General features: G+C 42.0%; 1 protein-coding gene across 3 annotated transcripts in view; it reads right to left on the bottom strand.

Moving 5' to 3' along the window:
* The window catches only part of LOC132276078 (uncharacterized), a 29,884-nt gene that overhangs the window by 436 nt on the left and 10,803 nt on the right, over positions 1-18,645 (bottom strand). For 2 of the 3 annotated variants that reach the window (XM_059777333.1, XM_059777335.1), the window contains exons 3-7: positions 8,689-8,748; positions 1,016-1,075; positions 838-882; positions 672-752; positions 26-576 (exon numbers count right to left, since the gene is read on the bottom strand). In XM_059777333.1, coding sequence (XP_059633316.1) covers positions 26-576; positions 672-752; positions 838-882; positions 1,016-1,075; positions 8,689-8,748 — 797 coding nt within the window. The remainder of the gene's footprint in view (positions 1-25; positions 577-671; positions 753-837; positions 883-1,015; positions 1,076-8,688; positions 8,749-18,645) is intronic. The other variant, XM_059777334.1, reaches the window with a different exon arrangement.

The raw sequence follows: 18,645 nt of genomic DNA, 5'->3' as shown, positions 1-18,645 counted from the left end.
AAACCTTTTAAAAATAAGTAAATACATGTAATCAAGCTTGTCGCCATCACTCAATTCAAAAACAATGCCTTCATTATCAGAAAGAAGATCCAGTTTCTGTAATTTCTTCTCCTTGGTGGATATTGCTATAGCTTTTTGGAGGGCAGCAAATTCAGCTTCGAGAGATGTCTTTATCACAGTATCAATAGGCTGGCTGATGAAATCAATCAACTCTCCTTCACAGTTCACAAAAACAATTCCGATGCTTCCTGTATTGTTGGAGGGATTGAAAGACCCATCAAACATCACTCTTGTAAAACCCTTGCCTAAGGTAGGCACTTCCGCGCATTTAATACTCTCCTTTAACAAAGAATGTTGGACGTCTATTACAAACACCCAATCAGCTGTCAACAAATACTCAATGACAAGGGCTTGACGTGGACTAGATGCAGCTTTTTGACTCCACAGCATATAATCCAATTTAGATATGTATGTAGACCTATACGGTAACTTGTTCTTTGCTGAGATTACTGGGAAAAAGGAATTGTAACGCAAAAGAAGTTCTTTGTGTTCATCAAAGTTGGAATAGGACAAGATCTGTAACATTTTACTAATTAGAAAGGGGGGGGGGGGGGGGGGGGGGGAAAAAAGAGGAGAAATCCAAGACAGAAAATTAAGAAATTTGATATGACCTTATCCGATAGAGTTTCACCAGTTGAATACAAACGTCGGAAAACATGACAACCATAGATGGAAGGATGTCCCCTTCTTCCCTAAAAAATATATATTTTTAAGTTTAAGGTAAACGTTTTAAGAAACCATCAATGACAATGACACTTTCTTAAAGTAAGAAGATACCCAGAAGAGTGGGTGAGCACTGCCAGCATATAGCACATCTTGCATCTGCACAGTATAATTAATAATCAACAAAAAGAAAAGAAAAAAAGCCACCAGCTCTGCTGAGGGCAGTTGCACACAAGTGACAGACAACTATATGCTGAGAAACAAAGGCAGTTGCACACAATAGGTGACATACCTTTGTAAACAAATTTGCCCTAAAACAACCTTCAGCTTCACATTCAGATATTGCATTTTCCTGCAAAACAATGCAGTTAATAATCAACACTAAAGAAAACTTTAAAACATATTATTAACAAAACTTTGTAACATATTATTAACAAAACTTTAAAACATATTATTAACATCCAAAGCCACAGTTAAATTTTGTAATGTCCCGGATTTTTCTAGATTTTTCGGTAATTTTATTCTATTTATTTTCCCTACTTCATTTTGTAATTATCCTTTAAACTAGAACTATAGCCATAGTGCTGAGACCTAAGTGAACCAGAACCTCTGTCTATTCCAGGCGAGTGGGAACCTTATCGGGCTATGCTACAACTACAGAAACAGACTCCGTCTCAGAGGGGTAATTTTATCATCCTTAAGGCTTCTCCTTCGTTCTAGTACCTCATCTTTCTTCTGCTGTAAGGGGTTCAGGCGAGGTCCTGGAGACACGTACCTATGTCACAACAGGTGAAAGACTTTCAGTGGTATCTACTAAAAAGAGAGAGCACTTTCTCTCATTTAGAAGAAGACATCAGATAGAGTCATTTCCAAGAAGCTTGGCTGACTCACTAACATGGGGAAGAAAGAGGGCTTAGAAAGATAGGACTACTTAAGACAATGGGAACAGTGAAGCAAAGCGTTATAGTCCTCCATTGAGTCGTCCCTCTGATGTTTTCCAGCCTTTTATGAGGCCCAAGAGTGAAAGCTTTTGAGAGGACTATGCTTTTACAGGTTTTTTAACCCTTTCTACGTCCACAAAATTGCTATCTTCTCCTGGGATCGCTACTCCTTAGCGAACGTTGCCTGTGAGTCCGAACGACTCCAAGCGCAGATGTTCCAACCCAAAGCAGCCTCTCAACCCAGTCAATAGGAACTAAAAGCAAAGAGGATCCCCTGTTGGCTTGGATTGAATGCTATTACAAGGGCACCCACCATCACAAGTGACATCTGGAGCCGGGGCACTGTAGCTGGTCATTCTGTTTACTAGGCAATGGGAACAGAAATGGAACAACCAACTTAATACACTGACTTTTATGTCCTCTATTTCACTATTTCCTTGTTAGTGGAGTATCTCATTAACCTAGCCCTCCAGCCGGCACTATGAAAGTCTGTTTTTGGTTCATCGTGCAGGGATGAGCGATCTGCAGCTCTGTCTTGGCAAATTGACTCGGTTGTTCTCTTACACATCTGCAGAAAAGAGCTCTCTCTAGCTGATGCCCAAAAAGAGCGGGGACCTAAAGTGCGTTCTTGCTCTGTGCCTTTGCCCGTCTCCACCAAGTGACAACGTAATGAGCTTATAAGGTCCACAAGCTGCTTGTTTCTTCTCAAAAGAAATACCGAAAGGATTCACATCAACGGGCGTCAAGAACGAAGGAAGAACCTGTGGTAAAAGAAAGATTTGCACATCCTGCATGAGTGGTGGATGCAGAAGAGGATGGCTATGACATAAGACAAAGGATGACGGTTGGAGTTGAGAATCTTGTCTTAGAAAGCGAAGCGCCCCGTTATCTAGTTCCCACATTCGAGCTTACCTGAGCCTTGAGGAGTTTTGCCGTGAAGGAGCTGAGGTACTATAAAAAAGGTACTATAAAGAAATATGTCACACGGATGACGGAAGGAAATCAAACATCTGAAACCAAAGATTGGAGCATAGATGGCACCCTTAGAAAGCAGTAGAACGCTATTGAAAGGGCACGAGAATTGCCATAGAATCGAATTTATGAATCTGCCTGCGGAAAAAGGTCAGCTAGATCCGCTTCTTCAACAAGAAGAAAGCAGCCATCCTCAAGCATTGTTCCATAGAAGTCGGAAAGTCAAGGTTTAGATGCACTTTTACCCCTTCGTACGCCTGGTTAACCAGGTTCTACCGCTCAAACTCGTCATCAGTCACCATTATGAAAAAAATATATAATCCGAATTTATCATTTTTTAATTTCCTTTGTAGAATAAGTCATTTGATTGTATATGCCACAGAGAGTTCGCAACCTCTCTCTCTCTCTTATCTCTTTTAGGTTACCAAAATGTCTAATTTTGTTGTGGATGTATCCTCTTCTAGTAGTAGGCCCTGTTTTACTAGTTTGGCATTTAAACATGAGCTTGGGTTTGTTGCCTTTATTTGATTTAGCACTCGTGAACTCTTTTGTAACTTAGAGAATAAATATATGGTGTTTTATCCCTCTTCCTCCTTTCAACAATATTCATCATTTATAGATTATTTATTATAGCTTAATATCCCCTCCTTTTTAAGTTGCTATTCATGTTTGATGTAATTTCTGCCTTAAAAGAGATAATTTTAAAGTTTTTTTTTTTTTTTTAACTAAAACTAAAATAGAGATAGAGTATGTAATGCTGAAATTACTCTGCTTAACCAAATCGATGATGATTCTAGTAGTCCTATTTGGAGGCTATTATAATTTTATATGACCTTTCGATAAAACTATCAGTTAATTTCTTTGATTTTTTCTTCCTCACAACCCCCAACCAACTCTAGGAAAAATGAGCTTCACCAGGTGGCTCAACAAGCTTCTAACATAGAGGATTTAACTGAAGTCATTCGGGTATCACTATCAGTCATGTGTAAACAATGGTCTCATGCAATGCATACATTTCATGAGAAATTTTCTTCGCTTTCTACTCTGATAATGGACCACGGTAACTGCTGAAAACTGTCATGATTTAATGGCATCTTTCCCTATTTGTTTTCTGTTCACCATTCTCTACTGTTTATATACAGGACTAGACTCAACTCCCCAAGAGGGATTCCTTAGCCTTTTATGCGGTGCTCGGATAAGTCCACTAGTCCATCAATTTCTAGTTAATTCTCTCGGTTAAGTGGTATACTCTGCCTCACTTGAACCATCCATATTATTTAAAATAAAATGGCATAATATATACATGACTGAATTTATTACTAAAATAGGGTCTCAAGCGTGTAGCAAAGGTTGTCTGTGGTTCTAGAAAAGAGCTTTAGCTTATTGTTCTCAATCATCTACAGGTACACAACTGTATTTAGCTCTGTAAATGCATTATTTACTTTTTGAGAATGTAGTGGTTGTAAATAAGTACTATATGTGGGAGCGCATCTAATAGAATTAATAGATCAGGTGTTAGATCCATAGCAAGCTTATATCAAGGCTTCCCCTATTTGGACAAGGAATGTGCAGAAATAACAACGGATGTATCTGTATTCCTCTCTGCAGTATGGATGTATGATTGAGGTTAAATTTTCTCAATTACTGAATTGGAACTTGACATATAAAGAACAATGGAGACCTTTTGTCATTTTGCAAAATTCTTGATTTCTCTTTTGCTTGTTAAAAGCGGGAACCAGGAAAGGTGCATAGGAATATAACATGTAACAATTTGATTTTTGATATTGCATACTGATTGGTGTACAATATGATTTGTCGATATTGATAACAGTGCAGTATAACATGTTGAGTTTCTCTGTATCGTGTAACGCGATTGACCAATGCAATGTACAGATCTTCTGATAGAATTCATTGGCCAATCACAAGAAAGAAAGACCGGAAGTTGCTTTCTACTCAGCAGTTGGCTACGGACTTGAAGGGACCAATTAATATAGTACCTGCACTTTATTACCTTACTGGCGTTCTTCCTTTTTCTTCTTCAAAGTGAAAGCAGGGGATCTTGCAATTCGCCTTCAGGCTAAGGAGGTTCTTCAATCATTCTTCCTGCCATTCGACTGGAGCTAGAATTGGCTTTTCTCAAGTTCAAGTGAAGATCGGTCCACGGTAGAGGCGTCAACCCTTTCTTTAGAGAAGTACAATCGTGAACCTTGCTTCGGCGATTCATCCTTTATTAGGTCTTGATTAAGCTTGCTCTTCAGCCGGAAGGAAAAAGCGAACCGAACTTCTTCATTGTGATTCATCTAAGCTCAAAATTCCGTAATTGAACATCTCTTCGTAGTTGGGGGCTCATCAAGCCTCCCTCTACGCCTGGACCCTTTACCAGTTAGAAAGTCACTCATTTGGAGAACGTGAAAGCTCTTGCAATCGAAAGAGCTCCCTTATTAATTGATTCAACGGAACTCTATAAAATAGTAGGTGAAGCCTTGTTGGTCCATTGGGCATTGTTGAGTCAAAAAGCTTCTATTTGGATGGTACCAAGCATGTCTTCCACAACAACTGCTACTGAAAGAGTAGGGTGTGATGAAGTGTTGTTGCACGATTCAGAAAGAGGAGCTATAAAGCAAAGGGATAGAAAGTGACTTTCTCACTGGAATAGGCTCCGAACTCGACGGATTTGAGCAATGATTGGGGTATGAGTTTTATACTGGGATTGGGGGGCGAGGAAGAGGATTACCCAGAGATCTCGTACTCGAAAGAAGGGCAAGTTAAGAATAGGATCTTCCCGGGCTTGTTCTTTGCTCTCCTATTTCGGCATTTCTCAAACGAAGATGAAGGCAGATTCTTCTTGTTCGAAGGATAGGAAACAGAAGGCTTGAACGCGAAATAAGCTCATTTGCCTTTTCGAATCCACTAGAGTCACCAAGTCATTCTCACTAGCGGAACACTACATATATAGCTCTACCTAAAGGTTGAACCACCCAAGCAATGCGTTCAAAGCTAAGGCCATATTTCATTCCTGACCACGATTCGGTGTATTTTGTGTTTAGGCCGAGAGGCGTTAAACAAGAGACCTAGGGAGGTCGGATCCTAGGCTTGGTGGTAGACCCGATTGACCAGATGAGGAGTGAAAGTTGGTCAATGTCGGTGACTTTTCTCTCTTTCTTTGCTTGAGACTCTCCTGTTGCCTTTGACTGTGCCGGAAAGGAGGCCTTTTCATCTACTTCAGATTGCTAAAAGAGTCGAGAGTAAGACAGGGAAGAGAGAGCTGATACAACCGCTCTCGTGACCACACAGCCACAAAAGCAAAACCAAGGCTAAGCCGGATTAACCTTTTTTGCTATAACCGCATATGATTAGAGATCCTTTCTCTAAACTAGAACTATAGGATAAATCTTGCTCCAGAACCTCTGTCCACTGGCAACCTTCCTTTCCATAAACTAGAACTATAGCCATTGGCAACCTTCCTTTCCGTAACCAGACCATGCTCAACTTCAGGTGCCGAAGGCACAATTGACAGCACACTGCTCTTCTCCATTGTCGTCTCAACATCGCCTCTCGTCGCCCCACAAGAAGGAGAAGAATAGGAAGAAGGGGGCAGTAGGAGATCTCTGGGGGTGAATAACAGAGGACATACTTGGGTCATTCGTAGAGGTCCATTTCTGTTTATCTTTTCTCGACCAACTATAAACATGCTTGTCTGTGAGAGTCCCGAGATGAAAATCTAGAGTTTCTTCCCTTTGTCCAAGCAGTGATTGGTATGGACGTGTTTGAAACATCAGAACAACACTGTAAATGACGAAAAACCTTCTCGTCTATACCCACACTAGCCTCGTCGGCATTGAGTTTCATCCATCTTCTCTTCTCCGGCGAAGTCCAAAAATTTGCAAAAATAACATGAAGAGGACGACTCTGTGGATAATCGAAGTTGGGTTCAGTAGATGGATTGGACTTTGTATTAAGGAAAGAAACAAAGATCTGGTTTTTGGGCCCCCAAAAAACCTTTCTTTTTAAATCATCTGGTGGCCCATTTCATGACTTATCATTGTCGCGGATGGGCTTTGGCAACTGTGGGTTGGGCTTGTCATTTAGGAAAGAAATAGATAAATGATTGCTAGACCCCCACACGACATTCCTCTTAGTATCCTTTGTAACTTGTGGCCAATGACTAACTAACAGCCCACTATTGATGGGTTTAGCAGCCCATAGGATAAATCATGGCCAAACTTAAGCAAATCTGAAACCGCGCATGAAAGTCTCCTATGATGCCACGTAGCCGTCCACGTGGTTGGTTACCATCAAGGCGATCAAAACAAGGATTTGAATGGCGTTGATGACGGACGTTACGCGTACATCTCATGGGTCTACTTTCCCCACTTGCAGAAGGTGCGTTGACGGACGCTTGTCTCTATCCTTGGGAACCCAAATGAGTCTGCAAATGCCAGCAACATCCACTGTTAAGCTCTCCACCAGACGTGAGGTGGGAAACCTCACCAGCACTATAATAGGACTTCGGAAGGATGCAAGGTGAGGTTTCCTCTATCAAATTGACTTTAAAGGCCACAAGCTGGTCTTTTACAAAGACATACTCCGGCACCACAGCTCCAATAGAGACATAGAGAAGAACTCTCTCGTCACTCGCCAAAACATCCGCAGAGATCACTTATGGCTTCGAACAACTTGTGGCACCAGATATGAAGGGGCAACCCAAACAACACCACCCTTAGTATCCTATCTCGATCAACCATGGCTGAGCAACCCATCGCGAAATACCACTTGTCAATGTATAAAAGGGCTTCTCCCCATCTCTTCCTCCCTACATCCAAGACCCTACGTGCTTTGGCCTCCGATGGTAGTTAGAACAGGAAAAGGCCATCAGGTAGGGTTGATACCGTCAACCCCACACGAAACCTTCCAAGACTTTGTCACCCACTCCTCAATACCTTGGTACACCCCACATCACGATCAAAACGGCCAACTAAACAAGATTTGAGGACGGATTCACATCCTGTAATACTTTGGTGATCAACCCTAAAAACCACATCTCTGTCGATTGAACAGGTTTTGATCTCTCCATGGAAATTGAGATGTGGTAAAGTCACCAGTTTGAGATACGAATGTTGCATGACACTTATCCAACCAAAAAACCACAGCTCCAGCGCCAAAGAGAAGAAAAAACGACGGACGCCGGAGTAGAAGACCTCGGCGTCAAAGAAGATAGAAAAAATTGAGAGAAATGTCAACCATCAGTCAATCACCTTTAATCTAAGTTAATTTGAGTCCTTTGGTTGAATGATAATGACAGATTCACTAGTTTTTCCATAGAAGAATGATGCTAAATAGGAATTTTAACAGTATTTCTCAGTTGCAGAATGAGGAAGGGGTTTGGTCTTCCGATCCTAAAAAAATTAAAGGTATGATGCTGGTTTTTATAAAGGAATGCATACCAAGTCTAAGCCAAATGCTGACATTGATTCTCAAGTCCTAGAAAGATTCTTACTCACGCTGAAGCAACTTCTCTTGAACTACCAATGACTGCAGAAGAAGTTAAGCATGTTGTTATGGGATTTCATCCTGATAAGTTACCTGGCCTGATGAACCACTGCAAGATTTTTTCAAAAGTTTTGGTCCTTAATTGGTGGTGATGTAGTGACAACAGTTCAATAATTCTTTAGAGAGTCTAAAATCTTCCAACTGGTATATCTATTACTTTGATTCCAAAAAAGAATAATGCTTTGAAGGTCTTTGATTTTAGGCCTATAGCCCTTTGTAATATGATAAAAAAGATAATTGCTAAAATTATGGCCTCTAGATTGTCTTTGATTTTGAATAGACTGGTTGGCTTAGAGTAAAATGAGTTCATCAGAGGGAGAAAAATTCGGGATGCTATGATTATTGCGCATGACTTGATTAGGAATTTTAATTCTAAGAATCACTCTTCCAAGAATTGTTTACACTGGCTGGGAACTACAATTCCGTAAATAAACATTTTCTGAGAAAAAAAAAAGTGCTAATTACACAAACAAACATTTTATAAAACTATTTTTAATCACACCTTTACGTTGGAAGTTTCCTTGAATTCTCCTTTTGCAGCACGTCTATAAATTGCATTTTCCTGCAGAACAATGCAGTTAGTTAATAATCAACACTAAATAAAACATAAATAACATATATTAACATCCAAAGCCACAGTTACATTTAGTGGAGAACCACAGGCAAAAAGCACATTTTGAAAGATTTCTTTTCTTTTTTCTTCCTCTTCATCTTCTTTTTATGGGCAGCGAAGGTCTGATTAAGGTTTTTGGGACTTTGGTTGACCTGAGGAAATAGTGGGTGGCTAGGGCTTGTGGTATTAATGAGTTTTGGTTGGATGATGTTTGGGTGGAGATGGAATTTGGTGAAGCCGCACAGTCAGATATGGTGACAAAAGGGGGATAGGGTTAGGATTTTTTATGCTGAAACAACCTTTGGCAATCCCAACTTAGCCACACATTCAAAGAATAACTAATTAGTTCTTTGGAAAACTCAAAGAGTCATTTTCGTTTTTGTAGACAGCCTGCACACCAGTTGGTAAAATGATCACCTTTCCCTATACCAAGCTCCGATTTACGATCCGTTTGATGTTCTGAAAACTAGACTTCGAGACCTTTCTTTTGATATATGGCTCATCTCGTGACTATAAATCTACTGATCGCAGCAAGGCCAAGAACAGAGATTGCATTTTCTGCATTCCAAAAGCCTTCAAGTTTTCTGATTTTCATGTTCCTAGATTTAATATTTATTGTTGCTCAAGTAACTATGGTTGGAGGGATGTTCCATACCATCTATACAAGTCCTAATTTTGTAATGAGCAACGCAGATTGAAGATCATTTCAGAATTTCTAAAGAACCAGTATTCATGTTATCTTTGCTCTATCTCTTTGGTGGATTCCATTGAGTGTGAATGTGTTACGTAGAGTGTTTACTTGTGTTTACTCCTCACTCTTCCAGGTTTTGATGGCTAACCGTCGTCGTCGGCTCCAAATGTTGAAGCACCAGTACACAAACGAGACCTTCGTGACATCGAATTAGATGATTTGAGGAGACAAGTGATTCAGGGAACATGATGGATCACATCATGATTCAGGGAATGATTTATCAGATAATGAAGAGGAGATTAACCCCTTTTACCGTGCTAGGGATCAAGCATCAGATGTAGAGGCTCCTCTACGCCGTCGAGCTAGAAGGAACCAAGTATTTTCACGAGATTACAACATCAAAGTTGACATTCCAGAATTTGAAGGAAGGATCCAAGGGGATGAATTCATTGATTGGCTTAATACCGTAGAAAGAATTTTTTATTACAAAAATGTTGCGGATGACCGCAAGGTAAAGCTTGTAGCCAATAAATTGAAGAAGCATGCCTCAATTTGGTGGGAGCATCTCAAGAAGCAACGTGTACGTAAAGGAAAGAATAGAATTGTTACTTGGGAAAAGATGAACAAAGAATCAAGAATAAAGTTTTTGCCGAGGAATACACAGCTGAATTTGATAATCTCATGATGCGTTGTGACTTATCCGAACCGAAGGAACAAACCATTGCTCGCTACCTTGGTGAGCTGAAGTCAGAAGTTCACATTATGGTCCAATTAAAACCATAATGGACCTATAATGATGTCTTTAAGCTTGCAATAAAAGTTGAGCGGCAACTCAAGGAAAGAGGAAATAACCGAACTTGGAATCGTGATGGTGTTTCCAACCCAGGGAGTATTTCGACCTCCCAAGTATTCACCAACAACAAAGACAACCAACCCGAAGCCCCCTTCTAAACAAGATGGCAAGGCTTATTCCACTAGGTCTAGTTTGTCCAACTCCAATTCTCGTCAATGTTTCAAGTGCCATGGATTTGGACATATTGCTTCCGAGTGTCCTAATTGCAAGATTATCTCATTAATTGAAGAGGAGGTCAAAGGAGAAGCGGAGGAAGAACTACTTGATAAGGAAGAATCGAAGGACGAAGATTATGTCACTTATGGAGACCAAGGTGAATCTCTAGTCATTCGTCGAAGTCTTAATGCAGTTCACTTGGAGGAAGATGATTGGCTTTAGAACATCATCTTTCACACTCGATGCACGTCTCATGGTAAGGTGTGTGATGTTATCATTGATGGTGGAAGTTGTGAGAACGCAGTAGCTACTAAAATGCTGGAAAAGTAGCAACTCAAGACGGAGGAGCATCCTCAACCTTACAAGCTCTCCTGGCTTTTCTAGATTTTTTAGTAATTTTATTCTATTTATTTTCCATACTTCGTTTTGAGTGCCGCACAGGTCCCAAGGATCGTACGGGACAGTTTCTTGAGCTCGGGAGTTTTAGAAATGCAATTTTAATTATTTTGAGCCTATTAGAATTGACGGGATTGATTTTAGAATTTCTCGGAGTCGGGACGACTTTCGTGCTTGGGAACTTCTCCCGATTTTCTCAATTTATTTGAGGAGCATTATTGGCATGTTATACACACAAATATATATATATATATATATATATATATATATATATATATATTTAAGGAACATTATTGGCATGTTATATATATATATATATAGGAAGATATTTTGAGAACTTGGTTGGCATTGCAATGAATAAGGGCAAAAGAGTAACTTTGACAAAAATTAGACATGGCACTTGGAGGACCACTTGACCAAGATGAAGACTTGCTAACCCCTTTTTCCTTCCCCCCATTTCAGCCAACCCCCTCTCTCTCTCTCTCTTCTCTTTGTCTCTCTATATCTATATAGATATACATGTCTTCTATGTTTCCAACCCATATTTGAGGGGTTTAGAGTGAGATTTATGAGAGAAGCAAGGAGGAGAAGTTGGAGTGTTTGGCAAGGGCTTTCGTTTGAGACCAATATTTCTAGAGCTTGGGAGTTTTCAAAATTGGGGCTAGCTTAAGGGCTTGTTTGGTTGTCTTCCATTGAGGTAGGGGTTTCCTAATGCCTCAAACTTTGCCTTTCTTTGAGTATTTTCACATGATTTCATCTTAATTCTATTCTTGAATGTAAACTTGTTGAATGAAATATAGTAGTACAATGATGGATGTGAAAGCATGCTTATATATGATGAAAACTGTGACATTCTATGCTAAATGTTAAATGCTAGCATGATTGTGTTGATATGATTTCTATGATGAGCATGCTTGTGGTTAAAATATAGAAAATGTCATGCTTGTGTTCTTTTTGTAGAAGATGCCATGCTTATGCCATTGTTGTTATGTGAATGAAATTGAAATTTTATTGATGAAATTGATTCATGTGAATGACATGGCGGGAAGGCCTCTTTTTGTAGAAGATGCCATGCTTATACCATTGTTGTTATGTGAATGAAATTGAAATTTAATTGATGAAATTGTTCATGTGAATGACATGGTGGGAAGGCCTAGTTGAGTATGATATTTGAGTCATTTTAGAATGGGTGTGAAATGGATTTTATAAAAGAACCGAATTTCACGAGTCTGGTGCTAACTTGACCTAGAGGGAGCGTGTGTTGGTTATAGGACGCGTAATGTTGATTACTAGACCAAGGATCGCTAATCAATCTCGCCTCGATAAAGTCAGTTGACGGTTTTCAGCATGAGTTGGGGTCGGTTCGAGACCAAGGTCAGGACAATTATGCATTGCATTTTCATTTAAAACTATGCAAAATTGTATTAATGCCATTTATTGGATTGAACTGTGATTCGGATTTCATAAAATCCCCAATGTATGATCTTGCTGCTTCTTAAGCCCTAACGTGTGTTGTGTTACTCAAGGGAGTCTAAAGTTGGCGCCTTAGGCATCTCCTACTGAGCGTTTGTGCTTACCCCTTCCTTTAACAATTTACAGGTCACGACAAGGAAATGGTTAATGACGTTCCTCCACAAGTGTGGTCAAGATTGACAAAACCATCTTTTGTAGTCTTTTGTAAACAATGCTTAGCTATGACGATTATTTTTGTAAAGATGATATTTTTTGTTTATTTTGTATAAGGCATTGTAATTAAGACCTTAAGGGTCTCTATTCTTTTGGGATGTTATTTGTACAATTTGGGCAGATAGGTGATGAGGATGACAACTATGTTCTTACCTTGAAGTTTTGGGACAATATGAAATTTGGTGATGAATTTTGAACCATTATAATGTATGGATAATGTTTTGGGGGTGCATCTATGTTTTTATGATTGCTTTGGGACATATTTTAAGTGTATTGAGGTGCCAATTGTCTTAATTTCCATGCAGGAACCAACTAAGGCTTCTTTGCAGGTCAATGGCCAAGGTTCAACTCGATCAATCGAGTCCACACTCGGTCGATCAAGCCTCCCATACTAAGAAAAAAATTGAGAAAACCTTAGATTTCATGCTCTTAGCCCCACCACCGTTCGAGCTTGGACACAACCGGTCGAGTTAGACTCGATCGATCGGGCACTCTTACATGTATGTTCGCTGGTTGTTAACCCAAACTTCAAATGGCCATTACTCCCTCATTTTAAATCCAAATAAGGTCATTCTTGACCCCAAATTGAAGCAGTTTTCGTCAGCTTTCCAATGGTACTAGCCCTATCTTCAGGTTCCAATTACACCGAGAGTTATAACTGTTTTAGTGAGGTAGTATCGGGAATTCCTTCAACCCGAGAGTGGGTAAATGTGGGAAACAATACCTATGGCTTGGAAACTTATGGAATGGACTTAATTGGTTAATGTAATGTTAGAGGGCCTTATTTAAATATTTATAGTCATTTTTTCTCCATGTTGTCACCAACAACAAAGACAACCAACCCGAAGCCCCCTTCTAAACAAGATGGCAAGGCTAATTCCACTAGGTCTAGTTTGTCCAACTCCAATTCTTGTCAATGTTTCAAGTGCCATGGATTTGGACATATAGCTTCCGAGTGTCCTAATCACAAGATTATCTCATTAATTGAAGAGGAGGTCAAAGGAGAAGCGGAGGAAGAACTACTTGACAAGGAAGAATCGAAGGACGAAGATTATGTCACTTATGGATACCAAGGTGAATCTCTAGTCATCCGTCGAAGTCTTAATGCAGCCCATGTGGGGGAAGATGATTGGCTTCGGAACATCATCTTTCACACTCGATGCACGTCTCATGGTAAGGTGTGTGATGTTATCATTGATGGTGGAAGTTGTGAGAACGTAGTAGCTATTAAAATGGTGGAAAAGTTGCAACTCAAGACGGAGGAGCATCCTCAACCTTACAAGCTCTCATGGCTTTGCAAGGGAAGTGAGGTAAAAGTAAATAAAAGATGCTTAGTTCAATTTTTCTATTGGAAAAAATTATAAAGATGATATATGGTGTGTTGTTGTCCCCATGGACACTTGTCACATGCTTCTTGGAAGACCAACACTATATTGATTCTACGCGGCCTTCCACCACTAAAGGACATCCAACACTGTATTGATTTTATACCCGGCTCCATGCTTCCAAACAAGGTTGCGTATCGAATGAATCCTAAAGAACATGAAGAGCTTCAAAGGCAAGATGATGAGTTACTAACCAAAGGATTGATACGGGAAAGTATGAGTCCATGTGTTATCCCCGCCCTCCTTGTACCTAAGAAAGATGGATCGAGGCGCATGTGTGTTGATAGTAGAGCGGTGAACAAGATAACCATCAAGTACCGCTTTCCTATCCCTCGCCTTGATGATCTATTTGACTAACTCTATGGTGCTGTTATTTTCTCGAAAATAGATCTTCGAAGAGGATATCATCAAATCTGTATGAGAGCTGGAGATGAATGGAAGACCGTTTTCAAGACAAGGGATGGACTCTTTGAATGGATGGTAATGCCATTTGGGCTCTCCAATGCTCCTAGTACCTTTATACATCTCATGAATCACATTTTCAAGCCTTTTATTGCTAAGTTTGTTGTGGTTTACTTTGATGATATTCTTGTCTATAGCAAGGATCAAAATCAACACCTGGATCATCTTCGACAAGTCTTTGAACTTCTAAGGGAAACAAAAGTTATAGGACAATTTGAAGAAATGTCAATTCTTGACAATTAGTCCTATCTTTTTGGGCTATGTTGTCTCGGGTGAAGGCATAAAGATGGATCCAAACAAGGTGAAGGCAATTACAGGCTGGCCAATTCCCAAGTCTTTTTATGATATTCGAAGTTTTCACTAGCTAGCCTCATTCTATCGGTTCTTCATCAAAGGATTCAACAAACTTATTTCTCCTGTTATATAATGCTTAAAGGGAGGCAATTTCAAGTGGACACAATAGGCCCAAAAAAGCTTTGAACTCATCAAGAAAAAGGTGACAGAGGCTCTTATTCTTACACTACCAGATTTTGACAAAGTTTTTGAAGTCGATTGTGATGCTTTGAATATGGGTATTGGGGAGGTTCTTAGCCAAGAAGGTAACCCGATTGCCTTCTATAGCGAAAAGTTGAACAATTCTTGCAAGTACTCTACCTATTACAAGGAGTACTATGCCATTGTTCGAGCTTTAGATCATTGGCAATCTTATCTCTTACCAAAAGAATTTATTCTCTTTTCGGATCATGAAGTGTTAAAGTATATGAACGCTCAACATAAGCTCAATAATCGGCATGCCAAATGGGTTGAGTTTAATCAAGCTTTCAATTTTGTTATCAAGCATAAATCTGGAATTCTCAACAAAGTGGCTGATGCATTAATCCGTAGTGTCACGCCCCGCCTATGGAGGTTGTGCCACGCAGGCGACACGCAGACGCTGAGGAGGACGCTGCATGGCAACTGCATGGCAAGTGGAGTTTCTAGAGTCTTCCGGAATAGTCTAGAGTTATGTGGAAGTTTCTAGATATGTGTAGAAATGTGTAGAAGTGTGTGGAAGGTTCTAGAGTTCTCCAGAGTTGTGTGGAGTAGTATGGAGAATTCTAGAATGTTGTAGATACTAGTAGATAAGTATGGAAGTGTGAAGAAGGTGGGAGAAGATTCTAGATAATCAATCTCCACCGTTGGTTAGAATGCATCCTAGCCGTCCATTAGGGATGGGGATGCCTATAAATAGAGGTAGGACTTCATTTTGTAGGGAACAAGTCCTAGAGTGAGTCTTGAGAGCCTTGTAGAGAGCTTGAGTGCTAGCCTTGTACAAAGCATTCTTTGAAGTAATAGAAGTGTTCTTTCCTTGCCAACTTAAGTGCCTTAGTGTGTGTGAGTGTGCAAGCCAGGTGAGGAGAGGGCGAGGGCAACTACAACACTAGTAAGCGCACGAGGGGAGTGTGTTGGCTAAGGTGTGCACGGGAGTTAGGCTGACCAAGTACTTGCGAGAGTGAAAGCAACGTCTTGGTGCCGCACGGGAGCAGCTAGAGTGGTACTGAAACTCTAAGCCCGTGACAGTTGGTATCAGAGCAGGTTCGTCAAGGGAGCTTTGTTGGAGTAGACATGGCTAGCGGAGGAGACCACCAAGTCCACATCTTAGAGCAGAGCTTGGAGGAGAAGCTTGCCACACACTTGGTCTACACGGAGACTAAGTTTAATAGGCTCGAGAGAAGGATGGCGGAGCTCTACGAGCTGATTGATGGCATCGCCAACAAGGCGCAAGAGAAAGAAAGGGACTTGCATGATCGGGTAGACGACTTGCGCATGGAGATTGCCGAGTGCAAGAAGGAGTTCTCTCAGGCGCGCGAGGTCGTGGTGAAGCCAAGGAAGAAGAAGGCGCCGGAGCCCAAGGAGTACGATGGGGCAAGGAATGCGCGCCAGATTGACAACTTCTTCTGGCACATGGAGCGGTACTTCGAGTGCATAGAGATCGAGGATGATGAGGAGAAGGTGCAGACAGGCACTATGTACCTCACGGACACTGCCGCTCTATGGTGGAGGCAGCGCTTCACCGGTAGAGGCGCAAGAGCAGTTGACACATGGGAGGAGTTTAAGAGGCAGCTCAAGAGGCAGTTCTATCCCGAGTGCGTTGAGGACCTCGCCATGATCAACCTAAGGCGCCTGAAGCAGAAGGGCAGCATAAGGGAGTATGTGAAGGAGTACTCCAACTTGATGCTGGAGATCCCAGAGATGCCAGAGCGGCAACGTGTGTGCTTGTTCATTGATGGGCTGCAGTCTTGGGTGGCCATGGAGCTAAGGAGGAGGGAGCCTAGAGACTTGGCATCCGCAATGGCTATAGCGGAGCGCCTCGAAGACTTTAGGCGCGATGACAAGAGGGCCACGTCTCCCAAGAGGGACCACGGCAAAGGTGGGGGAGACCGGCGCTTCAAGAAACGGGGCTCGCCCAAGTCTAGCGATGATGAGCACAACGATGAGGAGAGACGCCCACGCCATGATAAAGGTAAGGACCATGGAGAGAGGTCTAAGGCTAGTGGCAAAGGGGAACGCCGCGATAAGGGCAAGTGGGAGCCGAAGTGCTACTTGTGCGAAGGGCCGCACATATTGCGACACTGCCCCAACAAGAAGACCATGAGCGCCCTTGTGAAGGATAAGGGCAAGGGCAGGGTGGACGATGCGGGCAGCGATGAAGATAGGTGCATGGGGGCTATGCAGATGCTGAGTAGCATGGCGCATGACACCAAGAAGAAGGGCAAGGCAAAGAAGGTAGCTGGGGTGCGCTATGTGGATGCGCAGGTTGGTGGCAAAGCCGTGCAAGCGTTGGTAGACACGGGTGCTACACACAACTTCATTACCCCGGAGGAGGCGCAACGACTTGGCTTGGAGATGCGCAAGACGGAGGGCTGGATCAAGGCCGTCAACTCCGAGGAGGCACGCGTGAGTAGAGTGTGCAAGGAGGTGGAGCTATGCATGCAAGGATGGAAGGGCAAGGCTGACTTCCAAGTTGCGGAGATGGACGACCACGACATGGTGCTGGGGCTGGAGTTCATGGACAGGAACAACGCCGCGCCACTACCATGCCTTGGTGCGTTGATGATACTTGGAGGCGAGGAAGGCAAGGCCGCATGCATGGTGCCGCTCGTGGGCAGGAAGGAGAGTCCAGAGGTGGCAGTCAACACGATGGAGCTCGTGAGGACTTCACATCTCCCGAAGGGCGCTCGTACGTTTGGGCCAAGGACATATGCGCAAGTGCTGATGACCTGCGAGAGGCTGGGTCAGCTGAAGAAACCGTGACGAGGGCGTCACAGAAATGGGTGGGGGAGAATGTCACGCCCCGCCTATGGAGGTTGTGCCACGCAGGCGACACGCAGACGCTGAGGAGGACGCTGCATGGCAACTGCATGGCAAGTGGAGTTTCTAGAGTCTTCCGGAATAGTCTAGAGTTATGTGGAAGTTTCTAGATATGTGTAGAAATGTGTAGAAGTGTGTGGAAGGTTCTAGAGTTCTCCAGAGTTGTGTGGAGTAGTATGGAGAATTCTAGAATGTTGTAGATACTAGTAGATAAGTATGGAAGTGTGAAGAAGGTGGGAGAAGATTCTAGATAATCAATCTCCACCGTTGGTTAGAATGCATCCTAGCCGTCCATTAGGGATGGGGATGCCTATAAATAGAGGTAGGACTTCATTTTGTAGGGAACAAGTCCTAGAGTGAGTCTTGAGAGCCTTGTAGAGAGCTTGAGTGCTAGCCTTGTACAAAGCATTCTTTGAAGTAATAGAAGTGTTCTTTCCTTGCCAACTTAAGTGCCTTAGTGTGTGTGAGTGTGCAAGCCAGGTGAGGAGAGGGCGAGGGCAACTACAACACTAGTAAGCGCACGAGGGGAGTGTGTTGGCTAAGGTGTGCACGGGAGTTAGGCTGACCAAGTACTTGCGAGAGTGAAAGCAACGTCTTGGTGCCGCACGGGAGCAGCTAGAGTGGTACTGAAACTCTAAGCCCGTGACAGTAGGCACTCTTTGCTTTCCACAATGCAAGTAAAAGTCCTAGGTTTTGATGTCCTCAAGGAGCCTTACCAAAATGATTCGTTCTTTGGAAAGATTCGAAAAGAATGCTTATTTCAGCACTTTCTAACACAAGATGGGTTTCTCTTCCTGAAGAATCGTTTATGTATTCCGGAGTGCTTGCTAAGGGAATCCATAATTATTGACGCTCATGGTGGAGGT

This window comes from Cornus florida, unplaced genomic scaffold (genome assembly GCF_030987335.1).
Source record: "Cornus florida cultivar Cherokee Brave unplaced genomic scaffold, ASM3098733v1 CherokeeBrave_3.0.0_Hap2_Chr10, whole genome shotgun sequence".
NCBI classification, from domain to species: domain Eukaryota; kingdom Viridiplantae; phylum Streptophyta; class Magnoliopsida; order Cornales; family Cornaceae; genus Cornus; species Cornus florida.
This window is presented reverse-complemented; position numbering and strand designations above follow the sequence as displayed.